General features: G+C 44.7%; 2 protein-coding genes and 1 long non-coding RNA gene across 11 annotated transcripts in view; 1 reads left to right on the top strand and 2 right to left on the bottom strand.

Annotated features, from left to right (window-relative positions):
- Positions 1–3,430, top strand: part of LOC119433514 (cysteine-rich protein 2-binding protein-like) — a 31,929-nt gene extending 28,499 nt beyond the window's left edge. For all 5 annotated transcript variants that reach the window (XM_049658175.1, XM_049658176.1, XM_049658174.1 and 2 more), the window contains 2 exons: positions 1,141–1,273; positions 2,792–3,430. In XM_049658175.1, the coding sequence (XP_049514132.1) occupies positions 1,141–1,273; positions 2,792–2,965 (307 nt within the window). In that variant the 3' untranslated portion in view covers positions 2,966–3,430. The remainder of the gene's footprint in view (positions 1–1,140; positions 1,274–2,791) is intronic.
- The window catches only part of LOC125941241 (uncharacterized), a 29,455-nt gene extending 24,580 nt beyond the window's left edge, over positions 1–4,875 (bottom strand). The window contains exon 1 of the long non-coding RNA XR_007464168.1: positions 4,099–4,875. This is a non-coding gene — a long non-coding RNA (uncharacterized LOC125941241). The remainder of the gene's footprint in view (positions 1–4,098) is intronic.
- Positions 4,876–10,193: 5,318 nt separating this feature from the next.
- The window catches only part of LOC119433513 (histone-lysine N-methyltransferase, H3 lysine-79 specific), a 66,333-nt gene continuing 57,283 nt past the window's right edge, over positions 10,194–19,243 (bottom strand). For all 5 annotated transcript variants that reach the window (XR_007464167.1, XM_037700753.2, XM_037700751.2 and 2 more), the window contains one exon: positions 10,194–18,957. Coding sequence is in view for 4 of the 5 variants with exons in the window: in XM_037700753.2 (XP_037556681.1) it covers positions 18,932–18,957 (26 nt within the window). In the remaining variant the exon portion in view is untranslated. The remainder of the gene's footprint in view (positions 18,958–19,243) is intronic.

Here is a 19,243-nt window from a genome sequence, read left to right as displayed (position 1 = left end):
ACATTGTGGATTCAAGATGGAGTGTTGAGAGTCATAGCCTCCTGTATTTTTTCTATGCCTTCCCTGTGACACCGCAATCGGGGCTCACATATAGGGCACCACTTTTCGATTAGTTGGTCACAGTTTATCAGGCATGGTTAGGGTCACGTCAACCCTATTTCATCGCATTTCACGTGGGAGCAAAATAGTGGCAGCAGTGCACAGCTAAAGTTGACCATACTCTAAAAAGTATGAAGTGTCAGGAAACGCAGCACTTGTACAGGGAGCCACCAGCTCCCATGCTTTGCGGTGTGATTGGGCAGGCACTGTAAAAATAAAGGAGGCTATGATGAGCGGAAAAAACGTTTAAGTAAGGCTTATAAAATAAGCCTTACAATAACATAAAACCCACTTATACAATATTGAAGTGCCTAAAAAATCCTGTTGTTATAACCGGTAATTGTAATAACCAGGTTGCACATAGAATCAAAGGGGACAAACATCCAAAGATTTTAATTAGACAGAAAGAAGTACAGTTAGGCCCACTTACAGCATTACAAGGTTTAACAATACTAGGATATAACAATGAGAAGCTGTCACACTTTGAACTCTAGTGTGTTTTCTATTGTAAAATAAACTGCTTACTGCAATGTTTCCATGCCACACTATTGGCTATAACAATTAAATCTGGCTACTGGGTATCTGCAATCAAAAGAAAAAGAACACGAAATCTAGGAAAAGAAGGGGGGGGGGGCAATGAATGCCTCCGATGCTCAAGTTGACTGCGCCGACGTTAGAAGGGTTGAAGGGAAACGGGAGAGAAGCGCGCGAGGCCGGCGACGTGACAAAAGCATGCCATGCAGGGTGTGGTGAAAATGTGGGGAACGCAGGCAGATGCGGTAAGAAATGCGCAGACAGTAGGCTTTTTAATTTTAATGACCAATAATGCTACATGGGAGCGGTTTGTAGTAGTAAGCAGTTGGAGTTGTGGTAAGCAGTTTATTTCGCCATAGAAAGCACGTACAAAAGTTGACTATGCATTTGCTGCTCACTGTTATATTGATATATTGTTAAAACTGGCATCATTGTAAGTCGGTTCGATTGTGCTTGAATACACAGGTTGTTTGCATCACTTTATATAAACCTTCTAATGTCTTGCAGGAAACTGGTAGTGGGCTTTGCCTTCATGGTGCCTGATGTCAAGTTCAATGAGGCATACATCCCCTTCATCTTCACGCACCCCGAGTGGCGAAAATCGGGCATCGCCAAGTTCATGCTCTACCACCTCATTCAGGTACTACTCTGGTGTGTGCCAGCCGTGAATGCTACGAAATAGCTTATAGTGGCATCTCTGAGGCAATCCTTGTTGGAAATGTGTATGTGGGTTTGGGGCTCAACATTGTAGTACTGGGTCAGTGGAATGGCATGCTGCTTAGGATCACTAATTATTAATCAGTTCTCAGATGCAAAAATGAGCTAATAAATTTTTGCATGAAATTAGCTGACACAGCATGGCAGATGTATTGCTTTGGATCTACAACATAATCTTCGCTTTCAATTTTATCAACATGGTGAATTTTGGAATAACATCAATAATGCATACTGTGAATGGGAGCTAAATCAGCATCTTTCGCATCTTACATTACTGCTGGCAGTGGTACCTTATAGGTTAACAGCCACTCTTGATGGTAGTAGTGTCCTTCAGTATTGGAAGTTCATGATGAGCATGTATCAGAAGATAGGGACCTAGGGCAGCGGCCAGAAAGTGCTGCATTCTAAGTTGCAGGTGTATCTGCCTCATCACCACTTATATTCTCAATTCTCAAATTAACTACGCAACTTTGTGTTTATGCATGAAGTCGTGCATGCATGCATGGTTGTATCCACTATACCCCAAAATATGAAACAGTTGAATTTTTTTCATTTCTTGAGAATATTTCACTGCAGTCATAATTGCTCTGTTCTACAGTTAGTGACTAGTACTCTTGACTCAATTATAATAAGTTGAAATCACATGGAGCACTGCGCCTATGTCTGGTGAGGCCTCTTGTCAGGCTACATGTCTTGGAGTCAGTGCAGTGCTCACGGAATGAAACATATCAATTTAGGGCTAACAAATGAGCATACTTTCATTTCCACTATCTGCAGTTTGCATGACATCAACATAATGTTTACTTGTAAGCTTAGATCAGGGTTTGCATCACCTTTCAAGGTGATCCGATTGTCACTGATTTCTAGGTATCACCTCGTAACTTGGCCATTGTTGCTCAGTAAATGTTCTTGATACTTCCTAAGTTCAGTCTTTGGCTCTTTTAGAATATAACGTAGACCATCTTCACTGATACAAAATTAACTATGCCCAAGCAAACACTGTTGAAATCCATGACATCACAGTAAGGTGGTGCGGTAACTTGAAAGACAGCATCGCCACAGGCTTTCGTTTCTGCATCCTTGCTGGTTTATCAAGCATCTTCTCACAGTAAGAACTGCCTTTTTTGGAATTATGCCAGGGCAATTTACTAATACAGACGAAATAATTTTTCTCTTTAGTCATCTTTAAAAGGAGCACCAAGTTAGTATTTGGCTCCCAGTTACAGCCGAGTTATGGCCGATATCTGTGTGCTGATATCTGCAGTACAGACCTGTCTGCCACCTGTGCAAGACACGTGACAGGTGCAGAGCAGTTCCAAGACACGTAAACTTACACAACGTAGCCAGATATGTATGCAGTGCTCTATGAAGGTTGGGCTTCATGCCACGACAAGGGCAAAGGGTCAAACAACAAATGTAACCCATTTTCTTCTGTGTGCAGACGTGCATGGGAAAGGACGTCACACTGCACGTATCCGCGACCAATCCAGCAATACTTCTGTACCAGAAGTTTGGCTTCAAGGTGGAAGAGCTCATCCTGGATTTCTATGACAAATACTTCCCAGCCGACTCCAAGGAGTGCAAGCACGCCATGTTTCTCCGGCTCAGCAGATAGCCCCCTCCTCCCTTTGCCTTCAGTGGGCGGGCACATCAAGTCATCATTCACATGTAAATAAACATGATGCCAAAGAAGTCGAAGTGACCACAGTGAAGTAGTCAGGTGCAGTTGGGTTGACATTTACAGCTAACGGTACTTGTGTAGCGTGAGTACCAGAGCCATCTTGGCAAAGGAACACCAACCGTCGAGACTAACGCCAAAACAAATGTGGCTGAAATCAATTCATCAGTTTAGAATGTTAGCTGCAAAAGGTGCATGTTGCAGACAGTAAGCAAGTCGGCGACACTGGCAACTGATGGCTTTGCGCATCATCTTCGTGCTGTGACATGCGTAAAGTGTGAAAAATAAGACTTCATTTTGCATATAAGCGTGAGAGGCAATGCATTGTAGAATGTGTTTCACTGATCCATTGCAGGAGTGTGTGTTCTTACAGGGATAATGCAATAAAGTACAACTACTGAACTCTGGTGCATTTGGGGGAAGCCATACAGATCATCTCAGTCACTCAAAATTAATCAAGAGCATAGTATGGTCCCGATTCACGTGGTCGTATGAAATTTCGACGGCATTCAGCTGCGAGTTCAGCTAGGCAGTGCCCTATCTAAATCGCCAACACTATAAGCAAGCCCGCATGGTGCAAGTTTCATTGCATCGTGTAAGCTCGGCACATTTTTCTTCGCAACCGATGCGCTAGCCTGTCGTGTATCGGCTGCAGCGACGTAAAGTGCGCTTAATTAAGCGAAAACAGAAGTCGGTGTAGGAAATGCACCAGACCGTCACCGAGAGAGCTGTGCGGTAAGTCAGCAGTAATTGCTTTGACTCGGCAGTTACCGGTAACACCAATAATAACGCAACGCTTCCAGAGAAACCAGGTTCTGAGACGTGCGAAGAGCGCGGTACGACTTGTAATATTCTCACTACGACTGATTACATAAAAATTATGCAGTTAACAAAGTACGGAACAATGAACGGCCAGCTGATTCCGTTGCTGCTCGTAACGGGTTTCACGAAATAAGCGAGTTTTCTATGGCGCACAAGCAACGAAGCAACAGCAAGCGCCTACAGTAACGCATAAATTCGATTTGGACATCCCATGGCAACAGGCAGAAAGTAGAGAAATGTAATCGCACCTGGCAAGACGAAGTTGTGTCGACGAAAGTTTTGCGACCACGAAATAGCTGGGGCAGTCATCCGTGGGCACATTCACACTTGCAGTTTCCGCACCCAAGGCAGCAAGGCTGCCTGCTCTTCGGCTCGCTGGCGTTCGGAACATGATAGAATGGCACCTCGCGGCACACTAATTTGTTGGGTGGTGTATTACGGAGAACGCAACGCTGCTTTCGCGACTTGTTTTTGCCGCGGCACCATAGAATAAAGAACTACCAACAAAAATCGAAAGCACTTCAGTCAGTCGTCCACGCTAATGTAGCAGACGCCGTAGTTTCGGAATTTCTGGCAACGTTGCCAACCTGTTGTGTCGAGAAATCACTGAAATAGTACCACATAATAGTACTTCAGAAATCATGAAATGTTTCAGGGACTCGAACTAGACGCGAATGAGATATATGCAAGAGCATGGGTGTTGCCCTTCTTTGTGTCTTGTTTATCTTTTATTCGTGTTTGTTTCAGATCTCCTCCCCATCCGCGGGAGACGTGAGTAGCGGGGAGATTGTGAAGAGGTGACGGTGACAGGAACATGTGTGGTTGGTGCGCTGTGGAACAAGACGGCTCAAGATACGCTGTGTCTTGTACAGCACAGCAGCATATATTGTCCCGTCTTTTTTCACTGTTCTATTTTTCTTGTGCCATTTACAATTGTGCACAGTACAGGGCGTTTGTACGAAGACTTTAAGTAATGTTTAAAAACAACCCTTTTGAAGTAAAAGGACGGTTCCGATCGGAGGCACGTCGTCAGTGGGGGCGACCACGGGGTTACGGGTAATACGTGATAATTAGTCGCTAATTAACCAAAATTCGTTATTTACTTTTACACTTTTTAGTTTCGGCGGGCTCATCCTAATTGGGAAATTGAAGCAAGCTATACGTAACATATCAACGTTTGGACCTGGAAAAATGCGATTACCCGTGTAATAGTGGCACGACGAATTTCGGCCATTAGGGGTGCGATCTTATACGCGTTCCAAAATGGAACGGAGGTGGTCCGTTCCATCGAGCGACACACGATTGGTCAATTTGATCGTCACGGTTCAAATTGACCAATCGTGTGCGGCTCACGGTTCAAATTGACCAATCGTGTGCGGATCGATGGAACGGACCGCCTCCGTTCTATTTTGGAACGCGTACAAGATCGCGCCCCAGAGCGCGCGAAACCGAAACTTGGAGGCTGCATGATGATGATGATGATCTATTGCATCCCATTTGAAACGGGTCGGTGACAGTCGCCTATCCTGCTTGATTTAATCAGCTATGCATGTTATACAAGTTTTTCATTCTAGCATATTTTTGAACATATCTCGTAACCTTTTATTTGTTTTTTCTTTGTTTCCATGTTATAATAAAGAGAAATAATACAAAGTATATATATATAGCAATTAAATGTTTTACTGCAATAGATGTAGTCAAACTTGATTAGCTCAAGCACCATAGTCTATGCGAGTATTTCTCGCCGCCGCGTCTCAAAGGGAATATCAGAAATCATCGATCATCAAAATGATGGCGGCCTCGCGCTTCTCGTTGTCGCTCTCCTAAACGCGAGGGCGCACACTTGCTCGTCCGACACGAGGCTTCACCCTGCGGGGAAGCCTTTGGGAAGCATGCACCTAGTTCGGAGACCCCATTTTCCCGCTAATATAGCTCGATCACCAGGATAACTGGCAGCCAATTCTCTCCAAACGTTTTTGTCGATCGTTGGTCATCCGCATATTCCGCTTCAGCCACGTGCGAACAATTTGCCAAGGCTGTTACGGTAAATGGTAACCACGCAAAAGCTTTCTGTTACGACCTCTTGGCGCTTGCAGATGTATTCGGTGTCCTTATGGAACACTTGTTTGAATGGCTGTCTCAGGACGAAGAGGTATATCATACTGGCGCACAAGATAGCTGCCAAACTTGTAGTCTTGCTGACGTATCTTGGACCGCTTTTTGCATTTCTCGTGAGTATCCTCACCCACGGCTAAAATGCGCCGAGCCGAGTGTACCTAGCTGGCCTTTGACCGAAAAGCGTAAATACGTATATACTGTGTATTATCGCGCCTTGTCTCGTGTTTCGGGATGTATACATTTCACAGCCATCGGCATGGAACGTGCTGCGAAACGCGGCTGCTGAGGTCCTACGTGTGGGGTGGGAAAATGGCCGGCGCTTGTTTAGCAAAGCAGTGGCCCTTTTAGGCGGACTTTTCAGACTACATGCATCGCCTGCGAAGCGTATCAGCAAAGCGAGCTTCTCCACATAAAGGGACTCCCTGTGGAGAAGCAAGCTTTCAGGATCGCGCGCGCAACCGCACGACGAGGCGTGTTGATTGCGAATTCGACGAACACAGCACATGATGAACATTTCGATGCATAAGAGTGTACAAAAACCAAAGAAGACACACGCACACCACTAGCGCTGACTCGCAAATGGCACACAATTAAGTTCACGTGAGAATCGGGAGACGCGAGGCACGCGGCAGGAAATTCCTCGAACTTAGCTTCTTCAATGGATTGTCTGCCTCCGTGGATGCTCCAGGTCTGACCAAGGTCTGGCGCACTGGCCTCTTCTGCCAACTTTTGTGGTGACGCTGCATATTGACTGACCCTTTCTTACCGTATGGCGGACGTCGATCGTCTCTCGGATACTGGAGAAGCGACGTACGTCCGTCTTTTTGACTTTGCCCTATTTTTTTCATTTCGCTTATTGTTCTCTGGAAGCTTCTACTCGGACAGATACAACTTGGATGTTGCGCTCTTCGGCTTAATTTTTCAAGCGAAGCTTTCTTTACCTATTTCACCCGGTTTCCCGTGTCCTGTGTCTGCGAACAGTGAAAAGAGGGGGGGGGGGGGGGGGGGGGGGGGGCTGACCGCGACAAAATATATGTGCCAGTTATTGAGCACACATGTTCCGTCTGCACATATTAGCCCCGAGAACGACCTACAGGGTTGGATTTTTCCAATGGATGTCCCAAAACACAATTGGAAATATCCAATTGGAACTTCCAACTGTTTTGCGGAACTTTTTTTTTTGACTGGGTGAGCAATGCGTTTTCTGGGTGCCTGTTTCAGAGAACGGTGAAAGTATTAGCAAACGTTCTCATGCAAAATGCATGCTTAACTCTTCCTTTTACGCATTAATAAAGTAGCCGTATTTGACTAGAACAACTGACCATACTAATAAGAATCATCATAAAAGATTCGCTTAGCAGCTTCCTTCTAACACGCATTTATAATACTGACATCAAATACCAATACCAAGATTTTTATTCCTTGTAAAATGCAATGTCTCTCATAGCTAAGCACTAAGGGAATGTTAAGTGTTTTGCGGGGCATCATACACAACTTCGTGTGTTGAAATTGCAGACATTCTTTTTACGCAAAGTTTGTGGACAGACACTGCGCATATACGCCTTGCAAGACCAGTAGACCCCTTCAATGCCACATAGCTTGCGATATCCACGCCGCGAATTTTCGCGACTCGCGGTTTTGATGAAAAAACTGCCGTTCAGGCATGACAGTAAAAAAAGAAGCCGGCATATCCTTCAATAAGTACGACTCGAGCCACCAATATCCCCAAGCATGCACGAAGGGAACGAGCGCGCGCAGCAGCTGAGCGAGCGCCGTCCTGGCCGTGACGTCACTCGTAGAGGGCGCCACTCCAACTTCTCGCCGCTAATAATGTCACCTCATTTTGCACAATTGCCGCTTAGTGGAATAGCGCACGATAGAACTATGAACACTCCGGCGTGCTGCGTGCGTGCCGGCTGTCAACGTCTATCCTCACGTTTCCTCAGCACAAGGGAGCCATATCGGGCGCAGCCGCGGTTTTAGCTTTCCCTTATCGGTTCTACATCAGTCGGATAAATGCCTTTCAGCGCGTACGCGTGCATGCGATTATGCAGAGCCGACCAGCTAAAACAAAATGTGTGTACACTACAGCAATACTGGGTTTTTTCTTTCATTAGCTGCATCAAATTTCTTGGAGTTGGCCGGGATTCGATCAGCAGCCCAACACCATAACTGAGCAACCACTGCGGGTGCATCTAATTTCTAAAAATTGCCTGTAGATAGCACAATTATAGTTATTGGTCTACACGATCAGGCGGTCATTACTTCTACGAGAAATCAAAACTTAAATAATTGTAATTACACAAATTAACGCGTTAAATTAATTACCTTACGGCACATATTTCAAGCTAGTGAGTTAAGGCAAGATATATCGACTTCGCACTAATTCTGAGGACAGTACCGGTTTTGGCATGGAGGTAATGGGTTATGAGATATGCGCCGTCAAACTAGTACTATAAAATGCACTGTTCAACACTGTTTTATGCATTGAAGCGCAAAAGTAACTGGAAAGCCAATGCATTTCGCCGGAACCTTTAAAAATGAATACCTCGAAATTCGCATAGTTCTGAGAATTTTAAGTGGATACGCCAATTGCTAACTCGGCGGCTACAGCTCGTAAATTGAAATATGTGTTGTTAAGTAAATAAGAAGTTTATTGGTGTAATTTTATGTGAATTATTCAGTTCAATATTTTGATTTCTCGTAGAAGTATTGGCAGCTTCATGGAGTAATTTAGCTCAATGGTTAAAAATTGTTATCTGCCGCAGGCAAACGTAATGAACTTGGTGAAGCAGAAGAAGAAGAAGAAGAAAGAAACTGGTTCATTAACTGGCGCAGCGTCGTCATGCATCATCAGCAATGCGTAGGCCAATCTCAGCCATACCCGCGTCACCTTCTCTTGAACGCATTCTGCAATGTCGTTTGAATTTCTTAAATGCACATGCCTAAACAAGTGCAATGTGAAATAAGCAAAGGGACCACGCATCCACGCAACCGTCGCAGAAATGCCACATTACTTTAACTTTCCAGCGCTGTAATTTCGAGCCCCTCACGAGACTCCGTTGGAAGTATTGGCTAAAATTTGTAAAATGCCGGCCGGAAAGCCTTCTAACGCATGTCGGCGGGCTACCCCTTCTCTTTCGTTGCATCGACCAGCGCCAAGCGACATTCCTCCTCTCCTACTCACAAGGCAGTCGACCTCCCCCTTTTGTAACAATACTCACCTTGTTTCTCCCTTCATGCTGCGCCGCACACGTCACGCGGCGGTCTTGCATGCTGTATTTAATGGGAATCCCAAATTTCGCGCGCTACGTACGACCGGCTATTTACGTTCTGCAGCCGCGCCATGCGTGTGACGTCGTCTTGTTGGCGGGCAGAGTGCTCTCCAAAAGCGCACAAGGCTTTTGCTTGAATCTTCAGCTGCCTACTCTGCGCGCATCTGTGTAAACAATTTACAGATACGACCATCACCGCGCTATCTATATGCAGCATGTTTTGCCAGTGCTCAAACTGCGTTTGAAGTGAATCGTTCTATATATTCCGCATTTCTGCAGAACTTCATTAAACGTATGCTTGGTGCACCTAAGTATCGTAATCTGCAAGTGCACACAACTGAGCTTGATAAACGATTGCCTCGGTAAGCTCTTCATTTGCGCTTCAGCATTCAATGTCCCCCTGTGTCAGACGAGATTAGCTTGCGAAAGTTTTAACGCCACATGCGTGATGCCACACAGACAAAGCTAATGCCATTCTCCTTATAATGTCAATCGTCATTTGATGCGTTTGCCAGAACTCGTTTAACTGAGAAATGCTTACTCTCGACACCATAGCTTGTGCAGTGTAATTGAAGTATGTAAATGGCGTCTTATTCTGTAAAAATATTTTATACCCAACTTTCAGTTACAAAGCTTCTGTCACAAGTTGCATGCAGCAAACTTCCTAAGGTGGGCGTTGAAAAGGTCTCGTCGCGGCAGGCGCCATTTTGCTTCTGGACTTCGTGATTTCATCGTCGTGTCAAATGTCATTAAATCAGGGCGTCAAAAGTCATTAAATCAGGATGTGTGGAAGCTTCGCTAGGAAAAAGAAAATCATTAGAGAACTTGATGAGACTGAATGCAATTTTTTGTGCCCGTGTGGCAACAGAAACTAAAAAAAAAAAAAAAAAATGGCCCACTGCCGTTTCCAGCCATGCGAAAACACACACAGTTTGGGCAGTCAAAACACGGTTTTGCTAAAAAGAGGGGCGTGTTTAATTCCAAATGCTACAGTTGGAAGTGTGGATTTCTCTTTTTCCCATTTGTTACAATAGACACTTTCGAGGTATGGTACAAATGATTTCTGTCGGCAGTAGTCGTAGAATGTGTGTGCTTCCTGTACATGCTTATAAATATCTCTAAAAATGAAAAACACAGCATCAACAACAAACTGGTTAACATGCAACAGTTTCAGTGCTCTGTCTAAAAATACAATAGGAAGAAAAAGAAAACAAAGGAGAAGGAAAATCATACTATCATCCTTACGTTAAATCTGTCCCACACTTGCAAGAAAGTCAATTATCACCATTCTCCCAATTCTGCAGAATCGATCTGTGACAGTTTGATAGAATGCGTCGACAAAGCAGTGTCTTTTATGTGCGCAAAGAGAAACACTGGGCCTCTTCGATTTTTTGTCCCCGACGGTCCCGGACTGCCCTAGGCGTTGCTTTCAGCCAATAAGCATTGCGTATGCAGCAGCTCGGACAGTCCGGGACTGTCAGGGACGGATAATCGAATAGGCCCCCTGAGACACAGTTGTTAGACACGCTGTGGGAGTGACAGTTGACATTACATCAGCAGCACAGGCGGCACTATGTCCACTGCGGTATGGCAAGATGACACATTTGAACTAGCAACTATATAAATACAAAACAAACGGCACAAAAAGAGGCAGTGCGTTACAAAACGTATCAGTTAACCTTACCTCGCCTCAAATCTTAAACAAACTGGAGCAACATTCGTTTTTTTTTTTTTTTTTTTGATGGAGCAGTTTAACAGCTATGTAGTGCCCTGTAGTATGGCATTTATTTTTTTGTTTTTGTGCTTGCATTGAAAAACAAGCTTGAGTAAACTGGATTTTCTGATGCGAGACTGCCCTAACCCAACTACCTGGCTGAGCATAACATTTACGCCTTAGGCACTATATAATGCAAAAACTGGACTCACACAGAGTCCCCCCCCTGAACAATTTATTGAGGCCTGTACTAAACTCAACCTGCTGTAGGTGCATGAGTCATTGTCTAATGGCAAAAACGTCATTAAAGCAATAACTGAAAAAAAAAAAGGAAACCTACCATATACGAGCAGGCGTGTGTTGATGGCATCATGTGCTTTGGCTGTCATACTGAACAGAATAAATTAAGATGGCTGATAAGCAAGCAGCTGAGATTATGAATTCATTACGACTGCACATACGGAAATACTGATGCTTTGTGTCGAAAACGAACATGTCGATGGTTAATGCTTAAGTGGTGTAAGCAGGTAACAGTGCAGCGATGAGACGCTCGGCAGCTTTGAAAACTCAGGTACACATCTGAATGAACCACATGACATTGATCACTGAACGCTATAGGTGAAAAGGCCGCAATCCAATACAAGCTTTGGCTGTGCAAGTACCCTGCTCTCAGAAGGGCTCCCCTCCAGAGTCTCATAGTTCAAGTCAAACAAACTCAATCCCAGATTCAAGGCGCTGCAGTTTTGGCAGTAAAGAACGGTACACCAATGCCACACCGCAGTGGACATCTTGGACACAGGTACACTGAAGGGCGATGGAAAAAGCATTAAGTTTGCCTAGTATCGCAGGCTAAAGAACGCTCGGGCAGTGGGGAAGAAATGTGTCCTCCTTTCTTTTACACTTTTAGGGTTTTCACAAAGTTATGAATAGTTCTCGCTGAGGTTCGTCCATGCAGAAAAAAAAAAAAAATTGTGGGTCTCTGCAAATCAGCGCCATGTACGGCCGGCACCATCATCATCTGTCTGGAACTAAGGCTACAATGAGACATAGTCAGCACTAACAATACAAGTTCGGTTACGCAAAAAAGCCAATGACACAGTTCCATCACAATGTGGCCAAGCTTTCCTGTGCTAAGTAACACCACACAAGAAAAGAGAGCCCCCCTCCACAACCAACTCACTTCGCAAGTGAGAATGTCGTGCATTTCCATACAGTGCCAGCAACAGATAGTGATCCACTACACATACCAAGTGAAACACATTGGCAAAACAGAGAACAAGAAAGAAAAAGTTGTGCTTCAACTTCAAAAAAATGCCCAACAAATACAGTGTCTGTACACATGAAAAAAAAAGAGAGCAAAAGAAAGAACAAGAAAACATGCCAAAGAGCAAGCATAGAAAGAAAACAGGTGTATTTAAAATAAGCGACGCTCGTTGAGAATGCCCAGAACGCACAAAGTCCTTGTAGCCACAGCTCAGAGGGGATGTGCTCACAACACCCATTTACAACAACACTTCCAGCGATCACCTTCAACAAGCGTTCCAACACCACCAGGACATAACACACCAGACTGTGCGCACTTGCTATCTGGCAGGCTCGGATGATCCCACAGGCTGCCCTGTCGAGGGCCCATCGACAACAATGCACACAGTGTTCACTCCTTGCAGACATCAAACATCACTGCTCCAGTACGCGTGCAGAACTCCAGGCATCTCACGTCATTCCCACAGCCGATCAGAGTTAGAAAGAAGCCACATTTCTGTTTGGCTACGGTTTTGTTTGAAAGCAAAGATAGATGACGTCTTTTACACATGTGCATCACTTCACCTGAACTGATATACTCAGTTTCCAGTACAGCGAAGGCTAAGGCTTGCGTCAACCAATCAGAGAGCCAGCTGTATGTTCCGTTGATTGAGTATCACTGATCCTTCCATGATGCTTCTGTTCAGTTAGCACTGTGCAGAGGGCAATCATCGGCAGACAATCTTCTGGTTGATTTACGTGTCCTATAGCTTTTGCTGCACTGCATGGAGTTGGAAAGGTGGAGCACGGTGTGCTGCAGTGGTTCAGAAACTATTGCGTGCAGATGCTTTCAGCACTGGCTTTCCTGTCATAGTGTGTTGCAATAAGCAACATAAAGAGGAAACAATGTGTATGTTATATTACTTACACATTCCATTAACTCTTTCCGTACCGCACCCATTAGGCATGGTTAGCCCTCTATCGATGGTTTGAAATGCCGCTTTCGAGATCTTCTGCGCTGCTCACGGACACACTGCGCCATCGGATGTGAAAGAGGAGAAACTATACTTTGTTTTCTAAGCAGTTCGCTTTTTTCCTGCCAAGCGGTGATTTTTAAACGCGCTCCGAAGTTTCGCGATCGTCAAAGCAGAACGCAAAAATGTCCGGCTCCAAAAATGCCGCGCGCGCTTCAGGAGATTGCAGATATCGCGATTCCGCTGCCTCTGCGGCTTATCATATGGATACATCGAATAACAGAGAGTCAGAGGACGCTGACTTTTCGTTGGACCTTGAGTCGAAAAGCGACGAAGCAAACCAGCCCGGCACAGCGCAACTGTAGTGCTTGCAGTTAAAATTTTTGTTGCGAAATAGCTGTTCAATGAAAAATTTGATTTTTTTCGAAGATAGTGCCTAATAGACGGCAATAAATTTTGTATATCTCATATTTTTCGTAACATTTCTTTCTTAGTAGATACAAGTGGTCTTTACAAACTTTGTTCAATTTTATCGCACAATCTTGATTTTAACAATTTACATCTTTTTTATGACATACATCTCTTTATGACATACATACCTTTATGCGTGAAAAGTGCATTCATTTTGCTTTCTGTTTATGTATTACATTGAATAGTAAGTGCAGTAGTTCCTTCAGAAAAAAACATCTGCCGTAACATACAAAAAACACCTATTTTCCCCATGGTAAGGAAAGAGTTAAGCACTCCAAAAGGAGCTACTTTCGCTAAAATTCCATATCCCTGTCACATGGGTGCCTTCAAACTTGCTCGAGTAAATCGTGCTTCATCAATCACGATCAAAAATCTCTAGTGTCCTTGAAGGCTGCTATTGACATGCTCTGACTCAGCTGGCTACCAGATGCAAAACAGTAAAGACCTGAAATAAACTTTAAGATTAAAGTATATTACCTAGGATCAACATTCCAATGTGAATCAATGATGTTGCTGTGTGCTGAATTTTGACACAGCTTCACTCGAAAAGGACAGAAACTACCACCTTGACAGGTTTATAACATGTAAAATTTTAACAGATGATCATGCTTCCCTACTTTGGTAGCTAGTCTTAAGAATTTTACATTAAAGCTTTATTTTGCCAGGCTTTCCCCCCCCCCCCCCCCCACTTTTTTTTTTTTGCTACGTTCGTCCCGACTCTGCAAGAACCCAAGGCAGCACACCACATGCCCGAACCACGCAGTCCTCAGGAACCGCACATCGGCTACGGATACATCCAAGAGATAGTAGCCAATCATTCGAAGCCATTCAGACAATGCAGGCTTCACGAAACTCTGAAGCAGTGGGGGGAATCGCACAAGATGCCAGGTGTCGCACGTAAGGCGTAAACATGAACAGCGTGCACACTACCAAGCTGAAGCTCCCACCACCTTTTCTCGTAACTGGATGCCACTGCAAACCATACATGACTCGACACGCTGCCCGACGGCCAAGCCTACATGCTTCCTTATAAATAGGTTTCCTACATCATCCGTGACCATACGCGCACTGTTCCTACACTGAGGCTACCAGAAACACAAGTCTAGCGAGCAAGCTTAATCACAACACCTAACTACTCGGCGGCCATACCAACACACAATGTCCCCTCTTCGAACTATAGGCTTACCTCAAAGAGAAGAAAAAAAATATGTGTACATACACAAGCTTCTTTCTCAGCATATAACTTTCCTCTCACCAAAAGCAAAGTGGGACTTAATGCCTACTTGATTCTCTTGCACCAGCACTAGAAACGCTATTTACAATACTGTGCCATCTTGTCTCATTCCATCACCACAACTGCAACGAGAGCAAGGAAGAAAAAAAAAAAAAAGAAAAACTTGTCTTGCTATAGGTATTCACTCGGAGAAGGGTAGAGTGTAGACACGGCGACAAGAAAATAGAGATTGCCAACGTAGCCAAGTCAAGACTTGCGCACATACACAGCAGCACGCACGTGCCTGTTTACACTCCTCTAAGTCCATGCAGAGCAACGGAAGAGAAGCCTGCGAGCTCATCTTATCTAGCCGCTGACAGTGCACCAGGATTAGCCCCACACAACAAAGTGCAGCACTTTCGCGCAATTCCTTCACCTGAAACAACGGACGCTAAAATGCACGTGCACAGGAAGGGAAATGTTTACAACATCGTGGCATGAACAGACAATGTACAAGCTATGCATCAAGTGGCAGTGTTCATTCTCAGGTGTGTGTGTGTGTTTGCGGGGTCCTCGGTGAGACGCTACTCGCGCGCCAGACAACAATATTCACAGATTAGACAAAAGAAAGGAAGGCGTCAACCCAACAGAATGCGGCTACGAGAATAAACCTTGACCTGTGAAGGAAGCAATCTGCGCAACTGCAACGCCCGGAGAGCACGCACTCCCAACAAGTAGCAGCGTCTTCAAGCGTGCCTGTCCACACTAGATTTAGAAAGAGCAAACACTAGCCTCAAACAAAAGAAACCCTGCACTACTTCTTCCATGTATAAAAGGCAGACTCCCTGAAAAAGCTGAGGCATTCCAGCACAGGTACACATAGTGGGGTTACATACACCAAATTCAGGCAGAGAGGATTTGTGGGGAAGCAAGGCATTTTGCAGCACACGATGGGAAAATACATTCAGCCACATCATAATGTGTTGCAGAGAAGAATGTCTCTTGCTTGGCAACGCGGAGGAGAAAGACATAACCGCAAGGGAAAGAAAGGGAGGGGATCTTCTTGAAGAGGATCTTTCAGGTCACTCGTTCACAATCGGCAACTTGAAGCGCACAATGTAAGGGCGTCGGGAGAACCACGGCGCACAACGTTCTCACACGCAAACACTGGCAGTGATTGCTTCTTGCTTCCAAAATTAACTGCTGGCCGAGTGGCGCGGAATGATGCACGGAGGAAAGGCAGGTTGGAGAGAAAAAAAAAAATAAATAAATACGCGAGGAAGCAAGCTCGTCAACATCAATGAGGGCAATGAGCTGAAGAAGACCTTTGCACACAAGACGATAACGAGAAAGATGTCAGCCAAGACACGTATGGCATCGCAATGTACAAATTTGCAGCGTAGCACAGGAAACGCGGCCAAAGTAAACATGGGGAGTGTCTTGATTAACGTTTGAACATATTGGCTGCCTAGATCTTGGCAGGCTTCTTTGAGCAGGACCAAGGTGTTCACATTGGGTTGCGCTTCTTTGGAGCCTTTGCACACCGTGAAAGAGGGAAAATGGCTCCTGTCTAATGAGCAGCTGAAACTTTCTAAAGCCTTAGCCCTGTAGCAACAGACAGGACTTTAAACCAAAAGATGTAAATCTGCGTTGCTTTTCACTATGCAACTTGTAGCTAGTAATTGCCGCAACATTATTTAAATCCTGTAGGCAGTACCAGCCTAGAGATTTGGCAGACAGTTTACTCGCTCTCACAAGTGTCATCAGTCAAAAGGAGTAATTTCGAAGCATTGCTTGTGAATGGCGACTAGTAGGCAATTCAAAGCTCACAAGCTCAGTACACTCTGCTTGAATGTTGCTTCAGCGAAAACTCTAGCTGTACCCAAATGCTCCCAAACAATAATGTGGGTGTTCTCAAAGCAATCTCATGCACCTTCATGCTACTTCCATCCAAATCTCAGCTGAAACAGAGTAGTAAGTGCGAGATGTGACAGCCAAATTAAGATGAAAAAGTAAAACTCCCAAGTTGCTTGGAAATTCTGCGAAAATTCAAAACCACCTCTGCAACGTGTCTCGGCCATTGTGCAGCAAAGAACAGGCAGTACAGTTTCCAAATATGCTCGGGAATGCAAAATGTGAAGCTGTAAAGTAAGAACTCCTCTGCCTTTGTGAAAAGGCTGCCTGGAGGCGCCATTCCTGGCATTAGAGCGGCTTCCAATAATTCGGCCACCCACAATTAAACAAAAAGGTCCACTAGTCTGCCACTGAAGGAAGACCGGAACGATAGAAAGCCAACAAAAAGCCGACGCCAAAGTCCCGTGCAGACTAACCAGCAATCGTGCAAATGAACACATTTTGGTTTCATTGGCTCACTTTCTTTTTTGGTCTCTTCGTTTCGAAACATCGCGAGTAAGCATCTACAAAAGATGCAAGATTTTTTTTGGCTTTCATAGCACCTGCACTAAGTCTGCTCTTCAATCTGGAAAAAACTAAGCATGGAAGCATGCACAGCCTGTAAGCCCTGCAAACAAAACGGGACATTACGTTTTGCATGAAATTCTCCAGCTTCTGTGAGCACTAGCGTGCACTGAGTGCTTCCTTAAAGAATGTGTACAAAACAGTTAAGAAAAATAACAACAAAGGTCTTTATTTCCCTGCTCCCATGTTACACGGAAAACACTGAAGTTAAAGCTGGGAAGGGGAAAACAGAAAGTAAGGACACGAACCAACTAGAGGAAGAACACTACGATTCACTCTTCTGACTAGTTTTGCATCAAAAATGACAAAAAAAAAAAAAAGTTGGTGGCAGTGTCTTTAATGAGCTACAGTGCCTATCCGTGGCACGCTTTGGTTAAGGGAGGGGAAATGTTCAAGGAAAACAAGAATGTAATAAATACAACAAGCTAACGGCACAAAAGAGGGTTCTTTTCCGGCTGAAAACCGAGGGCCTTAATATTTGGCCAACGAGCTTTGAAGGCTATTCAAAAAGCAGGCCATCATGGAAACAGCATAAATACATTCGGTGTAAGCATTCCAGCCATCAGAGCTCGACAACTTCAGAGCACACGGAAGCTTCAACGCGCTCACTGCTCTGTAAAAACATTTGAAACCAGTTTGCCACACAATTTAATCATGTACCACAAGGCACAGCGCATATAGGCTAAGACTGATTAAAGCTTCGAGACTCCGTAAGGCCTGCAAAAGCCCTAGCATGGTTTGCAGTCCACAAATTCGGGACTGATTTCACGGCCATTGTTCAAATAGCCAGTGCAAAACATGCTTTCTTTTGACCACGCCGGTCAACCCTCCAATAAATTCCAACAACATACACGATACAAGAGGCACGAAAGACCAGGGAGCCGCACAATCAGGTTAAACCCCTGAATGGTCATGGACAATAGCAGCAAAAAAAAAAAAAAAAAAGCATTGCCTATTTCCAATTCATGCTTATACCAATGTGTAGTTCTGAGGCCAATTACAAGCTATGTTATGCAAGCCATCCGTCATGGTGTTCTCGCTTCATTTGCTTACCACCAACTCACTCTGCATCAACAGCTCGTGCAGAATAAATAACTAAAAAGCCAAAACGTTAATATCATGCACCATAAAACATGGTTTCATGAAAATGTTCTGCAGTGAACATGATGCAGTAGTTTTAATGTGAGAGCTCCTCATTAGCCAGTACCTAAATGTGCAGCACCCTGTCCTAAACAGAACAGAAACACGCTTCCCCTCCCCATCAAAAAAAAGAAAAAAAGAAAAGAAAAACGACACGGCGCCTTTCTCAGAAGAAATCCGGAACCCGACGAACCGAACGACGACGACGACTCCAATCACCTCTTCGCTTTCCAGCGTCGGTCGTTAGCCCGCAGAAATTTAAAACGGAACAAAACAAGATTGTTTCAAACACGTCTGCACACAATGTGTCACGTAGAATCATCAGGCATCGACCGAACTGCGTCCCAGCAACTCTGTGGTTGTCGTTTCGCTGACGGGCGCTGTGGCAGTGTGGCGATGGTGATGGTGAGAATCTCGTCGTTTCCGCTTTCGGGTCGAGCCCCGGTGACGCCGACGTCAAGTCAGGTAGTGCTGCGTGTGCACTGTGTGGAGAGCGAAAACAGGGTGCCACATCGTCAGGCCGCTGGTTGCTACAAGGATGCAAGCATCGCTCACAGAGGCCACCAACAAAACGTTCAGCGAAACTGATGCCCGAAGACTGTGGCTTATCACATCGCACACTAGTGATCAAAAGGAAATGAAGCCTTGCAAATGCAAACCGTTACGGTGCTGAAAACATGTCAAAGAAACTGCTCCATGCACTCCTTGGTAGCAACAAAAAGGCGCCCACAAAAATTAGGTCTCAATTTGGAGAGAATTCATGCGAGC

The sequence above is a fragment of the Dermacentor silvarum genome, chromosome 11 (assembly GCF_013339745.2).
Source record: "Dermacentor silvarum isolate Dsil-2018 chromosome 11, BIME_Dsil_1.4, whole genome shotgun sequence".
Classification (NCBI taxonomy): domain Eukaryota; kingdom Metazoa; phylum Arthropoda; class Arachnida; order Ixodida; family Ixodidae; genus Dermacentor; species Dermacentor silvarum.
Note: the sequence above shows the minus strand (reverse complement) of the source record. Positions and strands in the feature narration are given on the sequence as shown.